Source organism: Malaya genurostris, chromosome 2, assembly GCF_030247185.1.
Source record: "Malaya genurostris strain Urasoe2022 chromosome 2, Malgen_1.1, whole genome shotgun sequence".
Lineage (NCBI taxonomy): Eukaryota > Metazoa > Arthropoda > Insecta > Diptera > Culicidae > Malaya > Malaya genurostris.
In genome coordinates this window covers 314,814,500-314,836,270 of record NC_080571.1, presented here as the reverse complement: position 1 = coordinate 314,836,270, position 21,771 = coordinate 314,814,500, and the positions used below count along the sequence as shown (strand labels likewise).

The following is a 21,771-nucleotide window of genomic DNA, read 5'->3' as shown; positions in this document are numbered from 1 at the left end:
CCAAATTTTTCCGGTTCTCAATATTACAACTACAAAGGATTCTAACAGTATTGTGATGATGGCCGTGGTGAACGCAAGAAAAGAATTTTGAATGGTAGACGTTGGGATGAACGGTCGAATCTCGGACCGAGGTGTGTTTTTCTGTACGAAGTTCGGAAAACTTTCAAGAGAAGGTCAATTGAATCTCCTATTCCGCTTCCAAAATCAAACACAAAAATTTTGATTTGTATTTGGAGATGAAGTATTTGCAGATGAGATTTTAATGAAATCGTATGTTAAAATTATCAAGAATACAATCAAAGATTGTCGATTGCACGTGTAACAATAGAAAATGCATTTGGAATTATCACAGCTAGATCCGGAGTATTAAAAAAGCCCATCGCTTTGCAACCTTAAAAAGACACTAAAATGCCTTGGCAGCGTCAATCATAACTTTACAGGTGTACAATGTACAATTAGTAGGAATGGAACTACATCGGCTAAAAAATATTCGCGATCGATTTTGATTATAGACAATTACTGCCATTCTCACATTGTTATATTTTATCAACTCAAATACAAGTATAAAACAGCCACCCGCCGCGCCTTCGTGGCCTAGGGGTGTTTCCCGCGGAACTATAGATACATACCTACGTCACCTGGACTCCCCGGTTGAATCCAATCCACCGGCCACTGCCGATCGCCAGCTGAAGGCTGGATCCGTCAAAATCGACCATTGCGACCATTGATACTATACTAGTTTTAAGTTGGTCGTTAAATAAAATTACGCACTACCCTTGGGCATTGTATAGATTAAGCAGTGTGCCTAAAATATTGTTGTTGAATGAAAAAAATAAATAAAACGAGAATGTAGGAAATATTCAAAATAATGTTTTATCATCAATTAGTACTACCTTTACGTTTCGTATCAAAATAAACCACTAGGTAGACGTAAACTTACTGCTTTTTGCAATACAATTATAATTAGCACCGATGTGCTAAGTCCTTTCTGACGTGCCGAACGAGAATAGCAGTTTCGGCTAACATTGGCCGATTCAGATGGCCATTTAGAGATTAAACTTATTTTGTGCTAGGCTGCCCATACGCGCATATCAGTCCCATATGGGTTCTGGCCATTTTTGAATTATCCCGACGGATAACGTTTGTTTTTCGTTACTTTCAGAAATTGCAAAAATAATTTTGGGTTGGTTTAATAAAAATGGAATAAGCGATCAAGTCGGGTCTGTCCCATATGGAAAGGACTCGCATATCTGTCACACGCCTTAAAAATCATGTTTTAGTAGCTAAAAATGTACAGGCTGCATTAACTTTTTTCTGGCCGCTGTACCAATATTTAGGGCTGACAGGGCATGCAAAAATTTAGATAATGTAAGATAAACTATCTTTGAATACATCTTTGGATATAGCCTATCTGAATAAAGTCGTATTGATTTTACGACTGTGTTTCATTTGTATTCCCAATAACGCTAGCACATTCGATCGAAAAATCAATACGTCGTTATTCAGAATAAGGGTGATTATCTAAACGGGTGAGTTTATACCGAGATTGAATACGAGTAAAAAGTAATTGGAAATAAATTGTTGCACTCGTTTGACGTTTCGCATGAAGTGCTGTGTAATCCTTTGAAAACAGATTTTCTTATTCCCACGATAAAAGTTTGGAGTATTATATTTCACTTTAGCTTTAATTTTTTGACTTTATTGTACCGTGGTACAAAATTAATCGCTCAAACGAATCGATGTAAAAGGCATCATGGCTCCAACAGGGAGATTGATCATCGATGGGGGAATTACCATGAGTTGATTTATTTTCTACGTTCTCTGTTCAAAACGTTTTGCATTGATATTGACCATGTGGCATGTGATCAGTAACAATCGGGTTACGATGGAATTCGCAAGTTGCTCCGGAAGTAACACATCTACATTCCTCTCATTTATTGGGATCTTCGCACTGACGCTGTGGAGCTATGATACCTTCAAATCGTTGTTTGGAATTGTCTGGGGTTTCTGCAAGCAATTTTTCAACGAGGAAAACTTCGCTGTTCGGTATGGACAGTGGGCTGGTAAGTGTTATTCCTTCATCGTAAAAGTTGCAAACATAACATCATTGCTATGAATATTTCCCAGTGATAAGTGGGGGTTCCGATGGGATTGGCCGTCAGTACGCCCGGTTTTTTGCACGGAAAGGGCTCAACATAGTTATAATTGCTCTACCGGACGAAAAACTGGAACGGACAGCTGAGGAAATCGAATTAACCTTTCGTGTGCAAGTAAGACGTATTCCGGCTGACTTTTTCAGAGGATTTGAACTAAACGACTATTTAAAACAAGAACTTCACGATCTGGATGTGGGAATACTTGGTAAACTCACGGTAGGAAAATCCAATAGTCAATAATTGTCTGTTTTAACTCTTTGAACAGTGAACAACGTAGGAATGGTCCATACGGACCCGGCCTACTTTGACACAAACACGCTGAAGATGCACCAGCAAATAATTAACGTAAATATCAACGCTGCTGTCATGTTGAGCCACATCATATTGCCCCGGATGAAGCAAAATCATCGTGGTTTGGTAATCAACATCGCTTCGATGGCCGGACAGGTTCCGATGCCTTTTTTCCTGATGTATTCTGCGACAAAAGCATTCGTGACAAACTTCAGTGTTGCTTTACAGCAAGAGCTGTCTGTTTTCGGTGTTGAATGCCAAACCGTCACACCGTGCTTTGTGGCCACTAATTTGACGGAACGTTTGTCGCTGTATGCGATTGTTCGATTAATAAGCGCCGATGTGGAGACGTTTGGAAAATTTGCTACTATGACCGTTGGGAAAACGGTTCGCACCACCGGTTACTGGGTGCATGGCTTGACGGTAAGTTATAATCATAATCCGATTGCGGTGATAACGTAAAGAACGGTTTTTTTTCCGCAGGTGACGGCTTTGAAGTTCTTTCCTACTGAATTGGTGACAAAACCATTACTTGTGTTAGGAAAAACGATCGTGGAGAGGAAGATGAAAATCTCTACACATTAAAAATATTTGATTCGTGAGGATGAAAATCTGTATCGGACAAATTCTTCAAATACAGGTTCTTTTCTGGCAGTGTATTTTTTCACTTCAAAATAATTAAAATCACTAACTTTAAAGCAATGCTTAATATGCTTTCAGAACTGTGCACAACCGACTTGTTTAAGTGTTTAAATCGAATTCGACGTATTTGCGAAATTGCAACACGAAAAGTGTTTAGGGGAGAGTCGGCATCTTTGGGCTGTTTTGCACTTCACATTCACTTGTAAATGTAAATAAAATATTTCTAAACAATCTATATTTCTATATAGATCTAAACAATTTCTATATTTCTAAAGCTTTGTGATTGCTAATTGTTACAATTGATTAGACTTTGAATAATACTGTTCCGTGTAAAGAAAAAATGAATTACATTCTGGCAATTTAATGATAAAAAATCTTGAAACCAAAACTTTACATTGTCGTCGCAAAAATGTGGTTATTTTTTTTCCCTTTCAAAGTAATGAAATATTTTTGATGAAATTTGGATGGAGTACGAAGAAAAAACTCACCTTACTAGCAGTAAAAATTCAACTAAATTCCTTCAATACTTTTCGATAACACACGAGTGGCCCAAGGCTGTCGACTACTGTGTAACTAGTTGGTTTCTTTAATTAGGCAAAGTAGGCTGTAGAAAAAAAAGTACGGGTGTGTAATGTCAGAGACATAACTGGATGTCGTGAATACGAATATGACACGCTTTATTTATGCTTCTGAATTCGAACTGGTAGTTGATCGATTGTTTGAATTGTGCAACTTTCCCCACTTTCATTACTAGAAATTTAAACGATGCGCCTAGACTAAATTACAGATTATTTACATGAAACATTCTGAAACGCAATTAAATGTTATGAAATAAGCAGTATAGTTCTTTATAATAAAATATGGTGGCTCTGAAAAGAACTTTTTATGAAAGCGTTCGCGATGAAGAGTGACGAGTTGAGTTAGTTCAGCACGCAGACTCTGAATTCTAAACCCATATTCCGGAACTAAGCTCTGAAACTCGAAGATGATTTTTCGCCATTACTACCAGAATGGGTTGTATAGAGTACAGTAAAGTAAATTTCCGCATAATTCTTTAGGAGTATTATTATGGTTCTAAAAAGAACCGAATAGAAGAAGTCTGGAATAAAGAACTAGACCCTGAGTTCAAGAACTAAATTTAGAACCAATAACAGACTCAGAATCCAGTTTGAATTCTAGAACAGCAATTTCGAAACTGAAATTAGTTCCGGAATACAGTTCCAGAATCCAGTTTCAGCACGCAGGCTCTGAATACTAAACCTATATTGCGGAACTAATATCTGAAATTTGAACTTCTCGTTACGACAACCGAAAAGCAAATAAGAGTTGCGACCTGAGCGTTTGAGGTTTTAACCACGCAGAAGTGCACTCTCCGTCGCTGCTGGTTGAAGGTTTAAGTACGATTCAGACCGTCCGGCTTCTTCCGTCACCGTCACCGGAACGTCAACGTCCGTCACCGTCATTCTAATTCACACGATCCGGTTTCCTATCCGTGTCCGTCATGTCCAGAGATGCCAGGTAAAAATTTCAAATATCTGCAGCTAGGGTCTGTAAATCTGAAACAAAAATCTGCAGTCAGCAAGTATGTTTTGCTGGCAGCAATTTCTCTATAAAGTATGACACGCAAAACTGACTTGGCGAGCAAAAAAAAAAAACAGGTCACGGAAAAGGCGAAAGTCTGCGAGAATTTCAAAAGTCTCCACAACAAAAAATGTCTGCAGCACTATACCCCAAATCTGCAGATTTACAGACAAATCTGCTGCCCTGGCATCTCTGGTCATGTCATTTTCTTACACGCAGAATTTTTAGAACTTAGTTTCGCACAATTTTATTCCACTAATACAAAATGTGGGAGCTTTTGAAGCCAATCAATCAGTTGTTTTCCTACCTTTTAATCGAATAAATAACTTTCAAAATTAACTAGAAAGAAGAAAAAACAAATAATGAGTTCCACTCACCAACGTTACGTACTTTGAAAATCTACTGATAAATTTAATTACCTATATGTGGTATATTTTGTTTAAGAGTGGGATCTTGACACCGAATACATACATAACAAACGTCAGCTCAATACCGTAATCATATGAATCGTGTATGTGAGCGATAATCACAGTCCGTCAAATATTCTTTCGGAGAAATGTTGACGGAGCTTGACGTTGACGTTCCGGATCTCTGCTGGATCGTGTGAATGCGCAAAGGGAAAACTCGTTTGACTAATTTTGACGGAGGCTGACGTTCCGGTGACGCTGACGGAAGAAGCCGGATCGTCTGAATCGTACATTAACTCCCACGACGTCTGCTACCATCGAACGCACAAAAAGAAATGATCGATTTTCACCACGGTTCCCCTTTTATACGCATTCAGTTGAAGATATGTGCCTGACTACCTCAAAACCGTCGTCCTTGCGCGAAAAACCCAAGCGAAAGTAAAGAGTTTTCCGCATTAATTTCAAATTTTGAGAGAACTTAGTTTTTGAGTTGTTTGTGATTATCTCACATTGTTCAAAATATTATCCTAAATTCCTGATCATATTTCTGATGAAATAGTGAAAGAATTATGTTGCTGCCATTAATACAAGTCGAGATATTCACGATTAAGTTCTGCCCATTCTTCCATATGGCTAATTTTGAAAAGGCACCCCTTAGTAAAGTAAGTCGTATTCACGACAAAAGCAGCATCGATAATTTTATTTAAAGAAGGGCCATTTATCGAAAGCCATTCCACAGAACGAAAGTCGTATACAAATTTTACGTAAATCGTTGATGTAACCCGGAAATTTCAGGAAAGCGTTTTTCAATCAATGTTTTTCTTTACCTCTGATAACATCCGGGAAGCTATGCAGAACCGGCATTTCATATTACTTGGTATGTAGTTAGAATCAATAAATTTGTTTCTCTCGATGTATGTGTGTCTAATTAACGGTGGAGTAAATAAATGATTTAGTACTTTGATAAGAATTCTTTTTCACTGGACTCCCTCTTCGTTACGCTTTTTGTCATTACAATAAAGTCTACCACTAGGTAGACGTAAACTTATTATTTTTTGCAATACACTTGTAATTAGCACCGAAGTGCTAAGTCCTTTCGAAACGATCCAATACTGGAACCGGAATTCGAAAATCGGTGTAGCCGAAGTCAGAAAAATTCACCTGAGAAGCTGTATAGTTCACATTTGTTTCAAAATGTTCCAGTTCTGGAACCAGAGGTCGGAACCAAACATAATTCAGGAACCTTGTTTGGGAGCATACGACATTTCATATGAATATGAGTTTGTGGAAAACGGTTGAGTCATCTCCGAAAAAAATTATGTGAAATTATTTGTCAAACTCGCATTTGCTGATGTCGACGAACTGATTCGAATGGTATATGGGTGTTGCTGTAAGAAGTTTAAATCAATATAATTATGGAATTGCTTTCAACTCGAAAATGCTGCCATCATCTGGTTTACATATGTCATATTCGAACGATTATGTTGCCAAAAACAATCCGTGCTAAAATCGGTCCGAGGCAAAATGTTATGGAAAAGGATGTTGTACACAGTATTTTTGCTACTTAGAAAGAATAGTATGTAACAGTATAAAAAATCGTAATTCACGTTGCTTTCAAGCATTGCTTTATCATACAGTGCTAAAAATTCCTACTGCTCGAATAGGGGGAAAAGTCGCTTACACGAAAATATTGATATCTCCGTTGAAAATGGACTGATTTTAACAATCTATGGCTTGTTGAATAGCTTTTACCGTGCGAAATCTAAGTCTGGAAATATCTTCTGTTTTCAAGGTCAGATACTGTCAAAAAACTGAAAATTTGATCTCAAAAACGTTCAGACCTTTCATTTGCGACTAGTTTGATGAAAATTGATCCAGCCATATCTAAAATCTCGACCTCTTAGTTGACAACACACATACACACGTACATTTGCTCAGTTCGTCGAGCTGAATCGATTGGTATATAACACTCGGCCCTCCGGGCCTCGGAAAATTTGTCTAAAGTTTGAGCGAATTCTACACCTATTATATATATATATATATATATATATATATATATATATATATATATATATATATATATATATATATATATATATATATATATATATATATATATATATATATATATATATATATATATATATATATGTATATATAAAACTTGTTTAAATCCACCTAGCGGTGTAATGATGCCTTTCTCATGTACATATAATATTGTGGTATTCTATTCAAAATTTTTCTCTTCGATATTTGAAAGAAACCAAGAGATTGTTTATGCATAACATACAGAATAAAACAGTGCTTTGATTGCTTAAGTCATCCTTAAGAAAACGAAGTGGGTTCACTATTATTACCACGTGTTCGTTTTACTCGGAGTCAGAATAGCCCGCGTCTAGGTTCAAAAACGAAAACGGTATAAATTACGATTTAAATGTTTGTTGCATCCGAAAATATTTTAAGTGACGGTGTACAATATTGAAAACACTTTACCCTATAACTTCGGAACCGAAATTCGGATCCGGATGAAATTCAGGAATTCCGTATGGGACCACGAGACCTTTCATTTGAATCTAAGTTTGTCAAAATCGGTTCAGCCATTTCCGAGAAAACCTGTTATAATCCACCTAACGGTGTAATGACGCCTATCTCATATCAATCATGCTATCATATATATTACAGTGGTATTCTTCAAAATAATTTTCTTCGATTCTTGAAGGAATAACCGCAATCGCTTCGTTTGGCCGTCTACTGATAATAACTACCAATTGGAGTAGTTTTGAGGCCAGTTTAGAAAATTTTTCAAGCGCTTGTTTCACCTGTTTAAGTGATGTTATAAAATTTTTAACACACCTTACTCCGAAACCGAAAGTCTGATCCAGATGAAATTCAGAAAATTTTGTATATAATCATCAGACATTTGATTTAAATCTAAGTTTTTAAAAACCGGTTACGCCATCTTTGACAAAAATTAGCACACATATTTCATTTCTTTGCACATTTTACCTCATAACTCCAGAACCGGAAGTCCTATCAAAACAAAATTCAAAAATTTTATATGAGATCATAAGACGTTTCATTTGGATCTAATATAGAATCAAGAATCAAGAATATTTGAATGTAGTTGATGGATTTTTCGGATCATGTATAAAAACACGTCCCTGAAAATGTAATTTTTATAGCTATCAATCTTTAATTCCGGAACCGGAAGTCGTATCCGGATGAAATTTATGGGGTTGTAAGACTTTTTATTTGAAACAACGCTAGTGAAAATTGGTCTCTAAGAAAATCAGTGAAGTGCCAAAGCTTCAATGTCTTTAATTTAAATCTTAGTTGAAGAAAATTGGTTGAGCGGTCTCTGAGAAAATCGAGTGCACTTTTTATTTAATTTTTTTCAACATTTTACTCCGGTACTCCAGCACCGAAAATCTAATCCGTGTAAAATTCAATAGCACTCTTTGGGCCCAAGCGACCTTTCATTTGAATCTAAGTTTGTGAAAATCTGTCCAGCCATCTCCGAGAAAATAGAATGCACATTTTTGTTACATACACACAAAAACAGACACACACATACATTTGCTCAATTCGTCGAACTGAGTCGAATCGGTATATGACATTCGGCCCTCCGGGTCTCGGTTAAAAAGTTGGGTTTCACAGTGATTGCGTAATCTTTCTATATGAGAATGGCAAAAAGTGGCTGCCATTTAAAAGTAGCTACTTTTATTCATTTTCAAAACAACTTCGTGTGTTAATGTAACATTACGTCTTGAGTGAAAAAAACCTGTTTTAATCCACCTAGTGGTGTAATGATGCCTTTCTCATATCAATCATACTTTCATATATTACTGTGGTATTCTTCAAAATAATTTTCTTCGTTTCTGAAACTGAAATCGGTTTGTTTGACCGTCTACTGATAAAAACTATCAATTGGAGAAGTTTTGAGGTCGATTTAGAAAACTTTGAAAAGGTTTTTCCCCATTTTCAGTGATGGTATACAGTTTTTAACCCACTTTAACCTATATTTCCGGATCCGGAAGTCGAATCCGGATGAAATTCAGAAATTACATATGGGACCACAGGACATTTCATTTGAACCTAAGTTTGTGAAAATCGGTCGCGCCATCTATGAGAAAAGTTAGAACACATATTTTCTTTTTTTTTGCACAATAATATTCAGGAATTTTGTATGGAATCACAAGACCTTTCATTTGAATCTAAGTTTGTGAAAATCGGTTCAGCCATCTCCGAGAAAAGTTAGTGCAAAAAAACGTTACATACACACATACGCATATACACACACACAGACATTTTGCGTACTCGACAAACTGAGTCGAATGGTATATGACACTCGGCCCTCCGGGCCTCGTTTCAAAAGTCGGTTTTCACAGTGATGGCATAACCTTTCTATATGAGAAAGGCAAAACAGTACAAACTCGTCAATGCAGAATTTAAATGTGGTTACACAGACACCAATGATGGTGAAGACTCTAGCCATTCAATTGACATGGTTACTCCAGAAAACATCAAAAAGGCCACAAATTGGATATATCTAATCGAAAATTGAAATGGCGTGAGATAGTTGTGGCCGTAAAAGTATCAGAAGGCATTGTGTTTACAATTATGCATCAACATTTGATCGCAAACAACAACGTGTTGATAATTCAGGATAAAATAAATGGATGAAACATGGATCCATCACTCCGGAATCAAAACGATCATCATCTGAGTGAACTGCAGCCGGTGAACCACGTCCGAAGCATCCAAAGACACAACATTCAGCTGGGAAGGTTTTGGCTTCAGTGTTTTTGGATGCACATGGTATGATCTTCAAGAAATAGCAATTGCAATAGCGAGTACTACAGCTACACTTTCTGAAACATTACCAAAGACACCAAATCAATCGGACAGACAGTTTTGGAGATACAATGTTACAGATGTTACAAACTTTAAGCCGAATCAAAATTATATATAAAACTTCAATAAAAAAAAACATCGTGATATCCGATAGATTCCCAGCCCCTGATCTGTCGGAGATAAGTGAGGAGATCGGCAAGCTGAGGAACAACAAAGCCGCGGGCAATGACCAGTTGCCAGGCGAGCTGCTCAAACATGGAGGAGAGACACTGACAAGAGCACTGCACTGGATGATTTCTAAGATTTGGGAGGAGCAGACTCTACCGCAGGAATGAATGGATGGAGTGGTATGTCCCGTCTACAAAAAGGGCGATAAGCTAGACTGTTGCAATTACCGCTCAATCACATTGCTGAATGCCGTCTACAAGGTACTATCCTAAATCCTTTGCCGTTGTCTATCACCAATAGCTAAGGAATTCGTATGGCCGTACCAAGCGGGATTCACTGGAGCCCGTGCCACTACGGATCACATATTCGCGAAAAGACAAGTACTCCAGAAGTGTCGTGAATACAACGTACCCACGCATCACCTATTCATTGACTTCAAAGCGGCATACGACCCAATCTATCGAGAACAGCTATGGCAGAAAACGCACGAATACGGTTTCCCGGATAAACTGACGCGATTGGTCAAAGCAACGATGGATAGAGTGATGTGATACGTCCGAGTATCTGGGAGGCTCTCGAGTTCCTTCGAATCTCGGAGAGGGCTACGTCGAGGTGATGGACTTTCTTGTATCTTGTTCAATATTGCCCGGGAAGGTGTTATTCGAAGAGCGAGGATCGACACGAGTGGCACGATCTCCCGAAAGTCCGTACAACTTTTTGGCTTCGCTGACGATATTGATATTGTGACACGTAACCTTGAGAAGATGACGGAGTTAGGCGTATCGGACTGGCCATAAATGCGTCAAAAATAGAATACACGAGAGGAAGAGGCTCTAGAGAAGAAACACTACGCCTCCCACCACGAATGTTGATAGACGGTGACGATATCGAGGTGGTTGACGAGTTCGTGTATTTGGGCTCACTGGTGACCGACGATAATGACACCAGCAGAGAAATTCATAGACGTATTTTGGCAGGGAATCGTGCGTACTTTGGACTCAGAAATTAACCATCTACAAAACGCTCATTAGACCGGTTGTTCTCTATGGCCACGAGACCTGAACTATGTTGGCAGAGGACCAACGCGCCCTTAGTGTTTTCGAATGAATGGTACTGAGAACCAAATATGGCGGAGTACAGATGGAAGATGGAACACGACGAGCAGCCATGGACCGAGTTATGTGGAGACGTAAGCTGGATACAGCAAAGGACACCACAGACCTATATGTAGCTGTTAGGTAAGTAAGATATCCGGTGTGATAGCTCTAAAGTAAGCTGCTTTTGAACACCTTTCATAACCTAATACTAAAATATCATCCCTCTCAATGAAAGTGAAAGTATCAAATTATGCCGACACTGCCGGTCCTTATTTTCCGTAGCCCCAGAAGTAGCACTTAACTCTTCGGACGAAATTTATCATTGCCATTTCCAGTGCCTAATTTGTTCGATCTATTCTCAATTACGATCGCGACCAGACCGGCGTCGTCGGCGGATACTCGGCATTGCCCATCGACGGCGGACACCGCCCAGGTTCGGTCGTGTTAACGGCTTGTTTGTACGACCCCGAGACCCGAACCGGCGGTAAGCCCGAGCACCTTCACCACTAATCGCAATCAGGTTCTCCGGTTCCTAATAAGATACCTTCACTCGAGCGTATGCCAATGTCCAATCACACTTTGATTCCTTGGCGTTGCTGGTCCGGCGGATTTGCACTGTGCCGGGGCGCACTCGGAGGACACCGATAACATAATAAGCTAATGAAAAAGACAGACCGCGGAACCTGTCCCTAAATACTTAAGCAGCGTAAAATATATCCGATTGTGTGCACCTCTTGGACCGCGCGATTGAAACGCAAACCTGCGAAAGTACCAATTGAGAGTTAGTCTGCGGAAGGGTGCTGCACCGGGTGATGGCCGGGCCAGGACCGGATAGTTGCGCCCCTATCGCCTTAATAGCATACATTCTAGTTATGTACGTAAGAGGGGCTCAACGGTCTTTCTCTAATCATAGACTCGCGCAGCTCAGTGTTGAACTATTTATTTTTATTGGAGCTCTTTTTTTGTGTGTGTAATTGGCACCTTTATGCTTCAACAATGTACATAACGGCCTAACGTACCTAACAATTCTTACTCAACCGGCAGCCAGCACGGGTTAAGGCAATTACGGGGGTGTTTTAATTTATTGATTTATTGCAGTCCCCGTACACCGCTAGCCTAGTGTCTAGTCCGAACGGACCGATCCGCGAATGTGACGAACCGCGACGGTGGTAGCGTTGAGGCACAAATTTACGGTTGGCATGCATCACGTGCGCGAATATTCGCGATGCAAGCGCCACTCGCGCTGCCTGGCATGAGTCACTCCGAGGTCTTATCACCTGAACAGAACTGGAACACAGATTCCGACAAGTAGCTCCAGTATGTTCGATGGCTGGGCGAACCGCGAGAACAACATTCCTCCGAAGGGGTGATTCGGTTTTCCTACGTCGTGTGAGGGTGGGCATCTGAGTTCGATTCCAAAATGTTGTTTTCTTTTGTTTGTCTTCTAGTTAACATTATTTTGTGGGGAATATTTCTTTATATTATATCGATACCCTAAACCATTTCGAACTTCAACCCTGTCAATCGCAAAAACCCGCACCGTTCAGAACGCTAATCAATAACTCTGATTCCGGTTGACCGCGCTCGCACACACACACACACCGTCCAGTCCGTCTTGCTTTTGTTTCAGAGTCTCCTGTTTTCAGCTGCCCATGTTTATGACCTTTAATTATTTCTTGTTCTGCACAACGTTGCCCCCACTAGACCCCACTAGGGTCAGGCGGTTTTGCAGTGATAGCTATAGCTAGGTGCGAGCTAATGGCACCAATAAAGTACGGTATCACTTTGACAACGGGCCGAAACGTTGCGAAAACACGACTTTTCCGTACTACTACTTATTCAGATTCGTTTCGTTAGTTTTGGCTCACTGGCTAAATTGGCTGTTAAAAGCCGACCGGTAGCATTACAAGTAACAAGCAACAAATTCGCATAATGAAAAGTTGTCCTTTGATCGTGTGTAACAGTGACTGTGACCGAACTGATTCGGCTACCAGCTACCGGGGCGACCCTTCGGAGTAGAACAATTCGAACTACGAAACCTAGGCTTTAAGAGGTTCATAAATTAGGGGTTTCCGTCGGGTCAGATGGCGTAAGTATGCCATTAGCAGGCAAGTTTGAATTGTTGCTCGAATTGACTAGTAAATTTGACTACGTTGACATGATTCGAATCCTGTACCGTTGAAAAGTATAAAACGCTGCCTTTGTCCTAACATTGTTAGTACTGTTTGATGATATGTTTGGAGTTCACTTTCACAGTTTCGAATCACATTAATTGAACGATTCCAGATCAGAAACACAATCTATGCAATGCGAAATCGAATCGAATAACTCGTTGAATGCGGCAGACCAAGGGACACTTGTAACGCAGGGCAGGGCACACACAGGCTTGCTTTCTCACCAACCCCGATTGGCGGCAGGTGGACGGCCGAATCGGTTCGTACCCATAGAATCACACCAAGGATTTATAAGGCGTACTGCCCGAAGCTAATGCCTTTACTGTATCATGTTGATAGGTGTCCGATTTGACACCGAATTCAGATTGCCTCCGGGTGTTTCGAATGCCAAGAGTTTTCCTATCTCTTATAGCTAATCGTGCGCGAACTGCAGGGCTTTTGTGGAGCGGTTGGATTCAGTTTTGGTGCGTGATCCGTAGATAATTTACTTATATGTATATGATTTGTGTACAATTGAGTGCAGAGGCAAATTGTGAATTCCAGTTAATCGTACTAAATATTGCAACATACAATAAATTAAATATTCAGTTTTAAGCTGAATAATTTTAGAGTTTGTTCGTTATGAGTTGCTGATTTACATAAATAGAGGCTTTTCTCTTGCCACTTTTTCAACTCGTAGAAACCGATATTGAGTTAAATGTCCTAAATATGACTAATCATTACATTTTTTTAGCTAAATGGTTAAAATATAACATTTCTCCACATAATTTTCTGAATTATAATCATTTAAAGCATGCTTTAGATAGAATTGGAACAAAGACAATTGCCTGTATTCCAGTTATTTATTATTGAATTCAAGATCTTTTTTTATACAAATGTAGCATTTTCTTCATACTTTTCAGAAAAAATACGGATAAAATTATTCGTCACGGTTTCGAAGCAATTCTCAAACTTTTCCTGTAAACGGGTCATTAGGCATTAGGCGCACGCCTTCTTCGTCCATCGTTTAGCTATCTTATTCCACCAGGTCGTCATCTGATTGATTTCTTTGACAACCTTTCTCTTTGCCTTGAGTCTCCTCTTTATGATTGCCCAGTATTTCTCAATAGGGCGGAACTAGACCCCTTTCTCTGCATATCATTCTTGAACGACTTTGCTGTAATGACAGCTTGCCAAATCTGGCCAAAACATTACGGGATGGTCCTGGGATCGAATGAACGGCAAAATTCGTTTTTGGAGACACTCTTTTTGGTATAGTTCCGATGTCATTGTCTTATTGGTAACGCAAACTTTCGTTTTTTTTGCCACAGTTGCAAATTTAAATTTGGCTGAACCATCCCCCCGAGCCGTTGCCAAGTAAAATTTTTGACCTGGGATTTGCCCGAAGTCATCCTTGACATAGGTTTCATCGTTCATCAGAAGACACCCGTCGAACTTGGTCAGCACCTGGTCATATAGTTTCCGAGCACGAATTTAAACCAGCCTAGATGCAGACCACAACGGATTTTCCAAATAACTGTGCACAATTTTTTCCCTTCTTTCAGCTTCCATGTTGATTGTTTACAAAGTACAATCGATTTGCGGAATGTCAAAAATCATACGTGAAGCTGACAAAACTCCCGACACGTGGGCGCCAGGAACTTCCTAATCCGTCCACCAGGAGCGCCACAATATGAGCAAAAGTTTGTTCCAATTCTAAATGAAGCAAGCTTTATATCCCATTATCATACTACACAAAATTATTTCATAACTATTACTACTACAGCTTTTGAAAAAACAATTAAACCATCCGGGTGTCACGTCTGAGCAATTCCAGAAATTACGAGAAACTCAGAACTGGTTTTTAAAAGGGCAAATGTGTTTTTACATGACAATTCCTTCAAATCGTTCAATGGGTTACAGGTATTTTTTTGTTTCAATTGGAAGTACTGTACAGATATTTTTAATCGGCGTTATTCATGAAAAATCTGAGTTCTTTGGAACTCATGTCGAAATATCTCGAAAACGGCAACTTTTAAGAGTAGGGTCCCTATGAGTAAATTTATTTAATGTTCTCTATATAGAAAAGTAATGAAATTGCTGGAAAACCCAACTTTTGATCGGAACTCCGGAGACTCCTAGTGCTATAAAGGGTGAATTTTAAGAGGTATCGGATTTGATTTTCAAAAAAAAAAACAAACAAATTGAGAAAATTGATAAAATCTCATTGGAATCGATAGAACGATCAATACAATTTAATGATTGAAAATAATTTCATGTAAATGTTGGCCGCGGTTCCGCTTCAGATGGCCCGCGCAAGGTTCAATTTTGGCACATTTTTACTAATATATCAGCCGGTATTTCACGAAAAAATGTTTCAATGTTGGCTTCCATTGCGTCAATCGTTGCTGGTTCTTCTTTGTAGACATACACCCTCATTCTTGTTTACGGCCGTATGCGATACGTTAGAAAGTATATCAAATTCGTTATTATTGTATTCCGTATTAATGCATTCAATATAAAATAAAGCATGTTTACCCATGGCGTATTTTTCATAAAGTATATTTATTCGAAGGCTCGCCAGAAAAAAAACAAGTATTTTACTATGACTGCTATGCTTTCTAAAAGTTTTATTCATAAACCAAAATTTATTATTTGATTGCAAATAACCTTTACATTCGAAAAGAAATTTGTTGGAAATCGGCTAAACTGTTTTCAATGTATTCGAACGGGTTATTCGCAACATTGAACTGACGAATCCATTCCGTAAACGAGAATGGGACTTTTCATTCGTACGAATGATGTTCGAATACACGTATCGTTCGAAGCTAAACTGGCATACATTCTAGCGTTTCGCATATGGTTAATCACAAGAATTGGAGTGATTTCATCATGGCTTAGCATTTAATTGAAGCAGTTTACTGATATTTAAATATTTAACGAACGTAAACAAGAATAAGGGTGATAATCTTTAACAAATCTCAAATCTCACAATTCGGTCATTGTTTTGCGTGCTGTGTGGGATGTGGCACCGCCTTGTTGGAACTACATGTCAGGCATGTCCAATTCTTCCATAGAATCGCGTTTTTCCTAGTTTAGTTACAATTTCTAGACCAAATCGAAGTTATCGTCATTTTGTTTCAATTTTCACATCTAATTTTAGATTATAATCGTAATTATAAATCATAATTTATATTTCCTACTAGTGCGCAAGCTACGTTCGATAATAATACGCTTTGCGTAGCCATTTTGTCACACACCGAAAATCTAGGTCAGCTTGAAACAGCAAAACAATTTGTGGAACAGATAAAATCGAAAAACTCATAGAAACAAACTAGAAAATAACAAATTTCTTGATTTGGCCCTGATCGTAGTGCTCGGCAGTAGTGTAAAGATTGAAGGACATTTTTCAACTACAACTTCATCAATAGTTATGCGTTATTCAATGAAAAATCTGAAATCATTGAAGTTTTGAAAAAATCGAAAAGAAATGCACAACTCTAACTTTGAAATTCATTATGGAAATACTTCAAGTGCGGAGAAAAATCCCTTGCACTGAACTTTTTTCAACTATCCACTTACTCCAAGTTCAGTTCGTTTTTGTACCTCGTTCGATACAGCCAAAAATGACTACAGAAATGCGCTTTTAGCTAAATCTAGCCACGATTTACTAGCCCACATCTTTTTATTTTCTACATATAAAGATGTGAACCTGGTCCAAAATCCTTATTTGAAATCCAGGTTCAGAAATCTGAACTTTAATTCCGGAACATAGGTCCGGAATTAAGATTCAGAGCTTTGGTTTGGTTCAAAATTCAGGTTCTGAATTCCAGTTTAGAATTCAGGTCCAGAGTGCTGATCCATTCTCAAAATTCAGGTCTAGAATCCATATCCAAAGCTTTACTCCTGACTTCTTATTTAGAATTTAGTCCCAGGACCAGACAAACCAGAACCAAACAGACCAGACCATCAGAGTCCAGAATTTCAATTCACAATCCAAGCTCAGAATTTCGGTTCAGAATTCAGGTCCTCAATCCAAACTCCGGATTCATGTCCCGAATCAATGCTCAGAATTTAAGTTCAAAATTTGAAGATTGATTAAACCTATTATTTTTCTCCGGGCAGAATCATCCTACAGACCATCTGGGATCCGGCGGAAAAAAAACTTAACCAAGAACAGATTCACCGGGTACCACATTCCATGTCAAAAACGGTGACAATTGAAACAGTTTCTCTTTTCCTTTTTTAGTTGTCAGACTTTTTAACGTTTCACACCTGGTCATTTTAATAAAATTTACTAAAATATCTCTTCATTCGATACACAGTTTTTTTATATATTTTCTCATAAATCACTACAAAAATTTGTGTTTGTTTCAACATTAAGGTCATTCGCCTCTTCAGGCCAGCAAGACTTTCTGACCCTATGTGCGGGGTTGGGAATCAAACCCAGGTGGGCTGCGTGAAAGGACAAAATTATTTCTTATTCATTCTATCTTGAATTCATGTTACATTTGTTTTTTTGCCATATTTCTTCATGACTTTCAAGATTATAATTTGAAAGATTCAAACCAACCAGCGCGAAAGTCCGTTCATATAATAATTTTAATAACGTAATAGAATAATTTTATAACTTTAATGACGGATCTGTAATATATATTTTTGAAAATGACCTTTGTTTTTTAAAAGATATTTATATTCAGGCCTATTTGCGTACAAGCTTTACGTGGCCGATTGAGCCGATTTTTTAAATAATTTTTTGTTTGAGTTGGATCTCGTTGTCATCCTTTTTCTAGGGGGAGAGTAGCTTCCATTTCCCTCTTGCGAGGACTGAGGGGCACTTCATTCGTGGCTCGTATCGTCATCCATTGTCGCATCGATGGTATTGTTGTTGATTTCAGTCTTCTTTTCGTTGCATTTTGCTGTAGATGCACCTTGTTGTACATTGGTTGCAATTGTTGGTTGGTTGGAGGGTAAGTTGTTAACTGCAGCTGGTGTACTTTGTTCTATAGGGGATACGTTGGATGGTTTCGTTGAAGAGGATGCTTCACTGTTGTTGGTGACTGTCACAGGTGTACTGGGGTTGCTTGGGGTTGGTGTGAAGGAAGCACCGTTGTCCTTTGGTGTAGTTGTCTCCTTCTCCAGTTTATCACATGCCTTACCGTAATGAACAGCTTTTTGGCAATATTCACATGTGGCCATCTGATTGTCATAGGTAACAAGTGATTTGCACGGTATTCTTGTATGCTGACCGAAGGTCACATAAGGAGATATAGGCCTCCTCAAGCGCATGCGTAAAAAACGTACGCCATTTAGAATACCGGGGAGAAAATTCTGCCACTTTTCTTTTTCGATAGAGAGAATCTCTCCTTATTGGGACATAGTTTTACGAATATAAGGATCGATGACGCTTGAGGGAAGAACATGCACACGCCCTTCTATAGCACTATCTTCCATATATACTGGAATGTTGAACTTAATGTTCTCGTGCTCCACATAGTGCACATTGTTATTGTCTTTTGCGAATTGAATTGCATCCAACTCTTCATAAAACTGGATGTAAACAACATTATTTGTCTTATTGCATTGAAGTAAATGCACACGTTTAATGTCGAGATGCATTTGTTCCTTAAGCAAACCTTCAAGTTCTCGTATCGAAGGTCGAATTTTGCACTGCCTGAAGTCAACAACAATTGTATTCTTTCGTGTCGGCGGTAGCTTTTGTTTGTTTGGTTCACTCATTTCGAGGTCGTTCTATTGTTCACTACACAATACTGTACTTGGTTTCTTCTGTTTCGAACGTTAACGGTTTTGTTTTATCGACTGACTTGGATGAGATGTGAAAGCGAACTGATTGTCCTGACTTATTATAATAAATATTTTGTCCTCACTGCAGGTTTTATAGTATCCGATGGCCCTTTCAATATGTTCAAGATAGAGATAACCCGCATGAAATATTTCTTGTAAAGAAAACGTGTTAGGTAATGTTATGCAGTTTTTAATATTATTATCTATCAATACTTACGCTTGAATTGATGAAAAGTTCCAAAAAAATAGAAAAATGGTGGGTTGGTAATGTCAGAGACATAACTGGAGGACGTAAAGACGAAAAAAACTGCATTCTTAATTCAAAGTTCCGAATATCGATAATTGTTCGTTTTAGTTGATTAGTTGCGTGAATTTTGCTACACAAATTAATGATATGTATTCTTCAAGCGTGGTCGAAAGAAATCTAGATATAAATATTCATAACAAAGAACAAAAAAATTTACTAATTTCGCATAATTCCTTCAGAAATATATGCTTTTCTTGCTGTGCAAACCCAATCCGTACAAGTGAATAGAAGGAATTTACCTGGTTTCTATCAATATTCTATCCAAAAATTAACTTCAGCTAGAGTGGTCGGCGACCATTCGGTACACTGTCAAAAGTTTTCAATTAACTGTAAAGAGTTATAGTCTGTTACATAAGAGCATGATCACGATTACTCGCGGTAAAGTGGAATAGTGTGACTTTTTTTAACACAGAGGGCAGTAGTGTCCTTCATGCAATGCGAGAATAAATCACCTGACTATTGATTACAATTCGATCTCAGCATTTTTCCACAATGAGTACCGCGTACGCTTCGGGCTTCGAAGCAGTTTTTTTGTGCTCGCAAAATGGATTGAGAACGTTTGGACTGAAATGAAGATGCCGCTTGGGAAGAACCGACCTCACAATTCGAAGCAGCATGTTCACCGAATCCACAAAATTTGGAGGTTTGGACTTGCTAATAATGTATTTGCATGTAAGTTTTTGGTCTGATAAAATAATATTAAAAAGTATTTTCGTGTTGAGTCTTTTTATTTTCTCACAAGGGTAAAGGTAAAGAAAAATCATCATATAAATGGTATATAAAATAAAGCAACAGAAATATTGAAAACGGGATTTTTCACAAAAACACACAGTGGAGCAACACGAAGCGCAGAACTAGTCATGAATTATGAATACAATGAAAAATCTGATTCGAGATTATCTACCAAGTGGAAGCGAGTAAAGGCATTTTCGTTTCTAATATGAAGATGAATCTTTCCGGACAAATACCATTTATGTTGACTCGTCCAATCTATTGGACTCTGTGGAGTGAAGTTCGTGAAGCAGTTTCTTCTGTCTGGCAGCACCTTACGTATCGGTGCATTCAAATGTCTCTCGCATAGTGCACCGAACGGCCATGGAAAACGTTTAATTAATTTTCCATACGCTAATTCAGCGAAACCCCTTTCGGTTTATCTGCATCTTGTTCTCTTTCACTTTCAATCCAGTGCCCTGTCCGGTTGCCTGGAGTGCCACTTGCAGCAATATGTCCGTAAAGTTGCAAACAACATCATAAAACACCAGTCGTTTGGCCGCTCGACACTCATTAAAATTGTTACCAACGGTGAACGGACCCACCCCGAAAAGGGGAGGGCTTCTCTTTGATGGCAGCACAAGCCGCGGCGCGAGCGAGCGAGAAATTCATTCGAACTAATAAAGATTAGGATTTTAATTATATTGTAAACGTAATTAAAATTAGATTACGGCACTTGCTGAAGCGAAACGATCGATTCTGGTTTTCGGGGCACTGACCACCAACTGGCAACCTGCTGCATCTATGAGTTCCCAGTTAATCTCAGTGATCCGTTACCTGAGGGCATTTCTTACACCCTAACGGGTTCTTATCTCCGGTCGCTGTACGCAGCAGCACGGATATTTGCATAATTGGCTAGAGCAAACAAACCCGAGGGCCCAAAATGGGCAATGTTAGATTCGGAAAGCAACTAATCTCACCGTTTCCTTGTTTGACGCATAATATATTATACTAATGCCTGTCCGGGTTTCCACCGGTTCGGTGGGAGGGGGTGGTTAAGAGTGGAGCTTTGAAATGTCTCTCACTCTCAGCACTCTGCCTATACGACATCAATAAATCTAAGTACGTAACTTCAACCTAAGTGACGCCTGCATGTCACCGGGCGGTTTGTTTGCCAGGCGAAATTGGCATCAGTATCTCCAGTCCCGGCCGGTTGGGCGTACAGATTGACTCTACCGAGAAGGAGGGAGTCTGCCGAAAGCAAGGTGACGGGGCGCAGGATTTTTCTTGCATTTCTCAAACTCTCAAGCGTAGAAAGATGTCTTCAGATTGTAAGCTCACGTAAAAACACTGGATGACGAATAGACTTTGTGCTGTTTTCCCCGTACAAATTGTATCATTGCTGAAGTCTACTCAATTTATTGCCAATCCACCAGAGCCGAGGAAAGTCTCCCAGCTCAATTATTCCATCACTCAACGGTTCATAAATCAATAAGCTCAAATATACCCACCCGCGCAGATCAATTTAAGCAGTAGGAGACGAGCGGAAAAAAACCCACAACGTTTTCATCACAACAATCCTGGAGCATATTATGTAAG

General features: G+C 38.9%; 1 protein-coding gene across 1 annotated transcript; it reads left to right on the top strand.

Moving 5' to 3' along the window:
• The first annotated feature begins 1,852 nt into the window (after positions 1 to 1,852).
• On the top strand, positions 1,853 to 3,995 carry LOC131429312 (inactive hydroxysteroid dehydrogenase-like protein 1). Its single transcript, XM_058593373.1, has 4 exons — positions 1,853 to 2,063; positions 2,128 to 2,361; positions 2,422 to 2,870; positions 2,931 to 3,995. The coding sequence occupies exons 1-4, from the start codon at positions 1,853 to 1,855 to the stop codon at positions 3,030 to 3,032; spliced, it is 996 nt and encodes a 331-aa protein (XP_058449356.1). The 3' UTR covers positions 3,033 to 3,995.
• The last annotated feature ends 17,776 nt before the right edge of the window (positions 3,996 to 21,771 follow it).

Bases quoted from the DNA above. Each gene is read 5' to 3' on its own strand.
- LOC131429312 (XM_058593373.1), top strand. From the start codon at position 1,853: ATGTGGCATGTGATCAGTAACAATCGGGTTACGATGGAATTCGCAAGT. The intron at 2,064-2,127 runs GTAAGTGTTATT...AATATTTCCCAG, and splicing joins TCGGTATGGACAGTGGGCTG to TGATAAGTGGGGGTTCCGAT. The intron at 2,362-2,421 runs GTAAACTCACGG...CTCTTTGAACAG, and splicing joins TCTGGATGTGGGAATACTTG to TGAACAACGTAGGAATGGTC.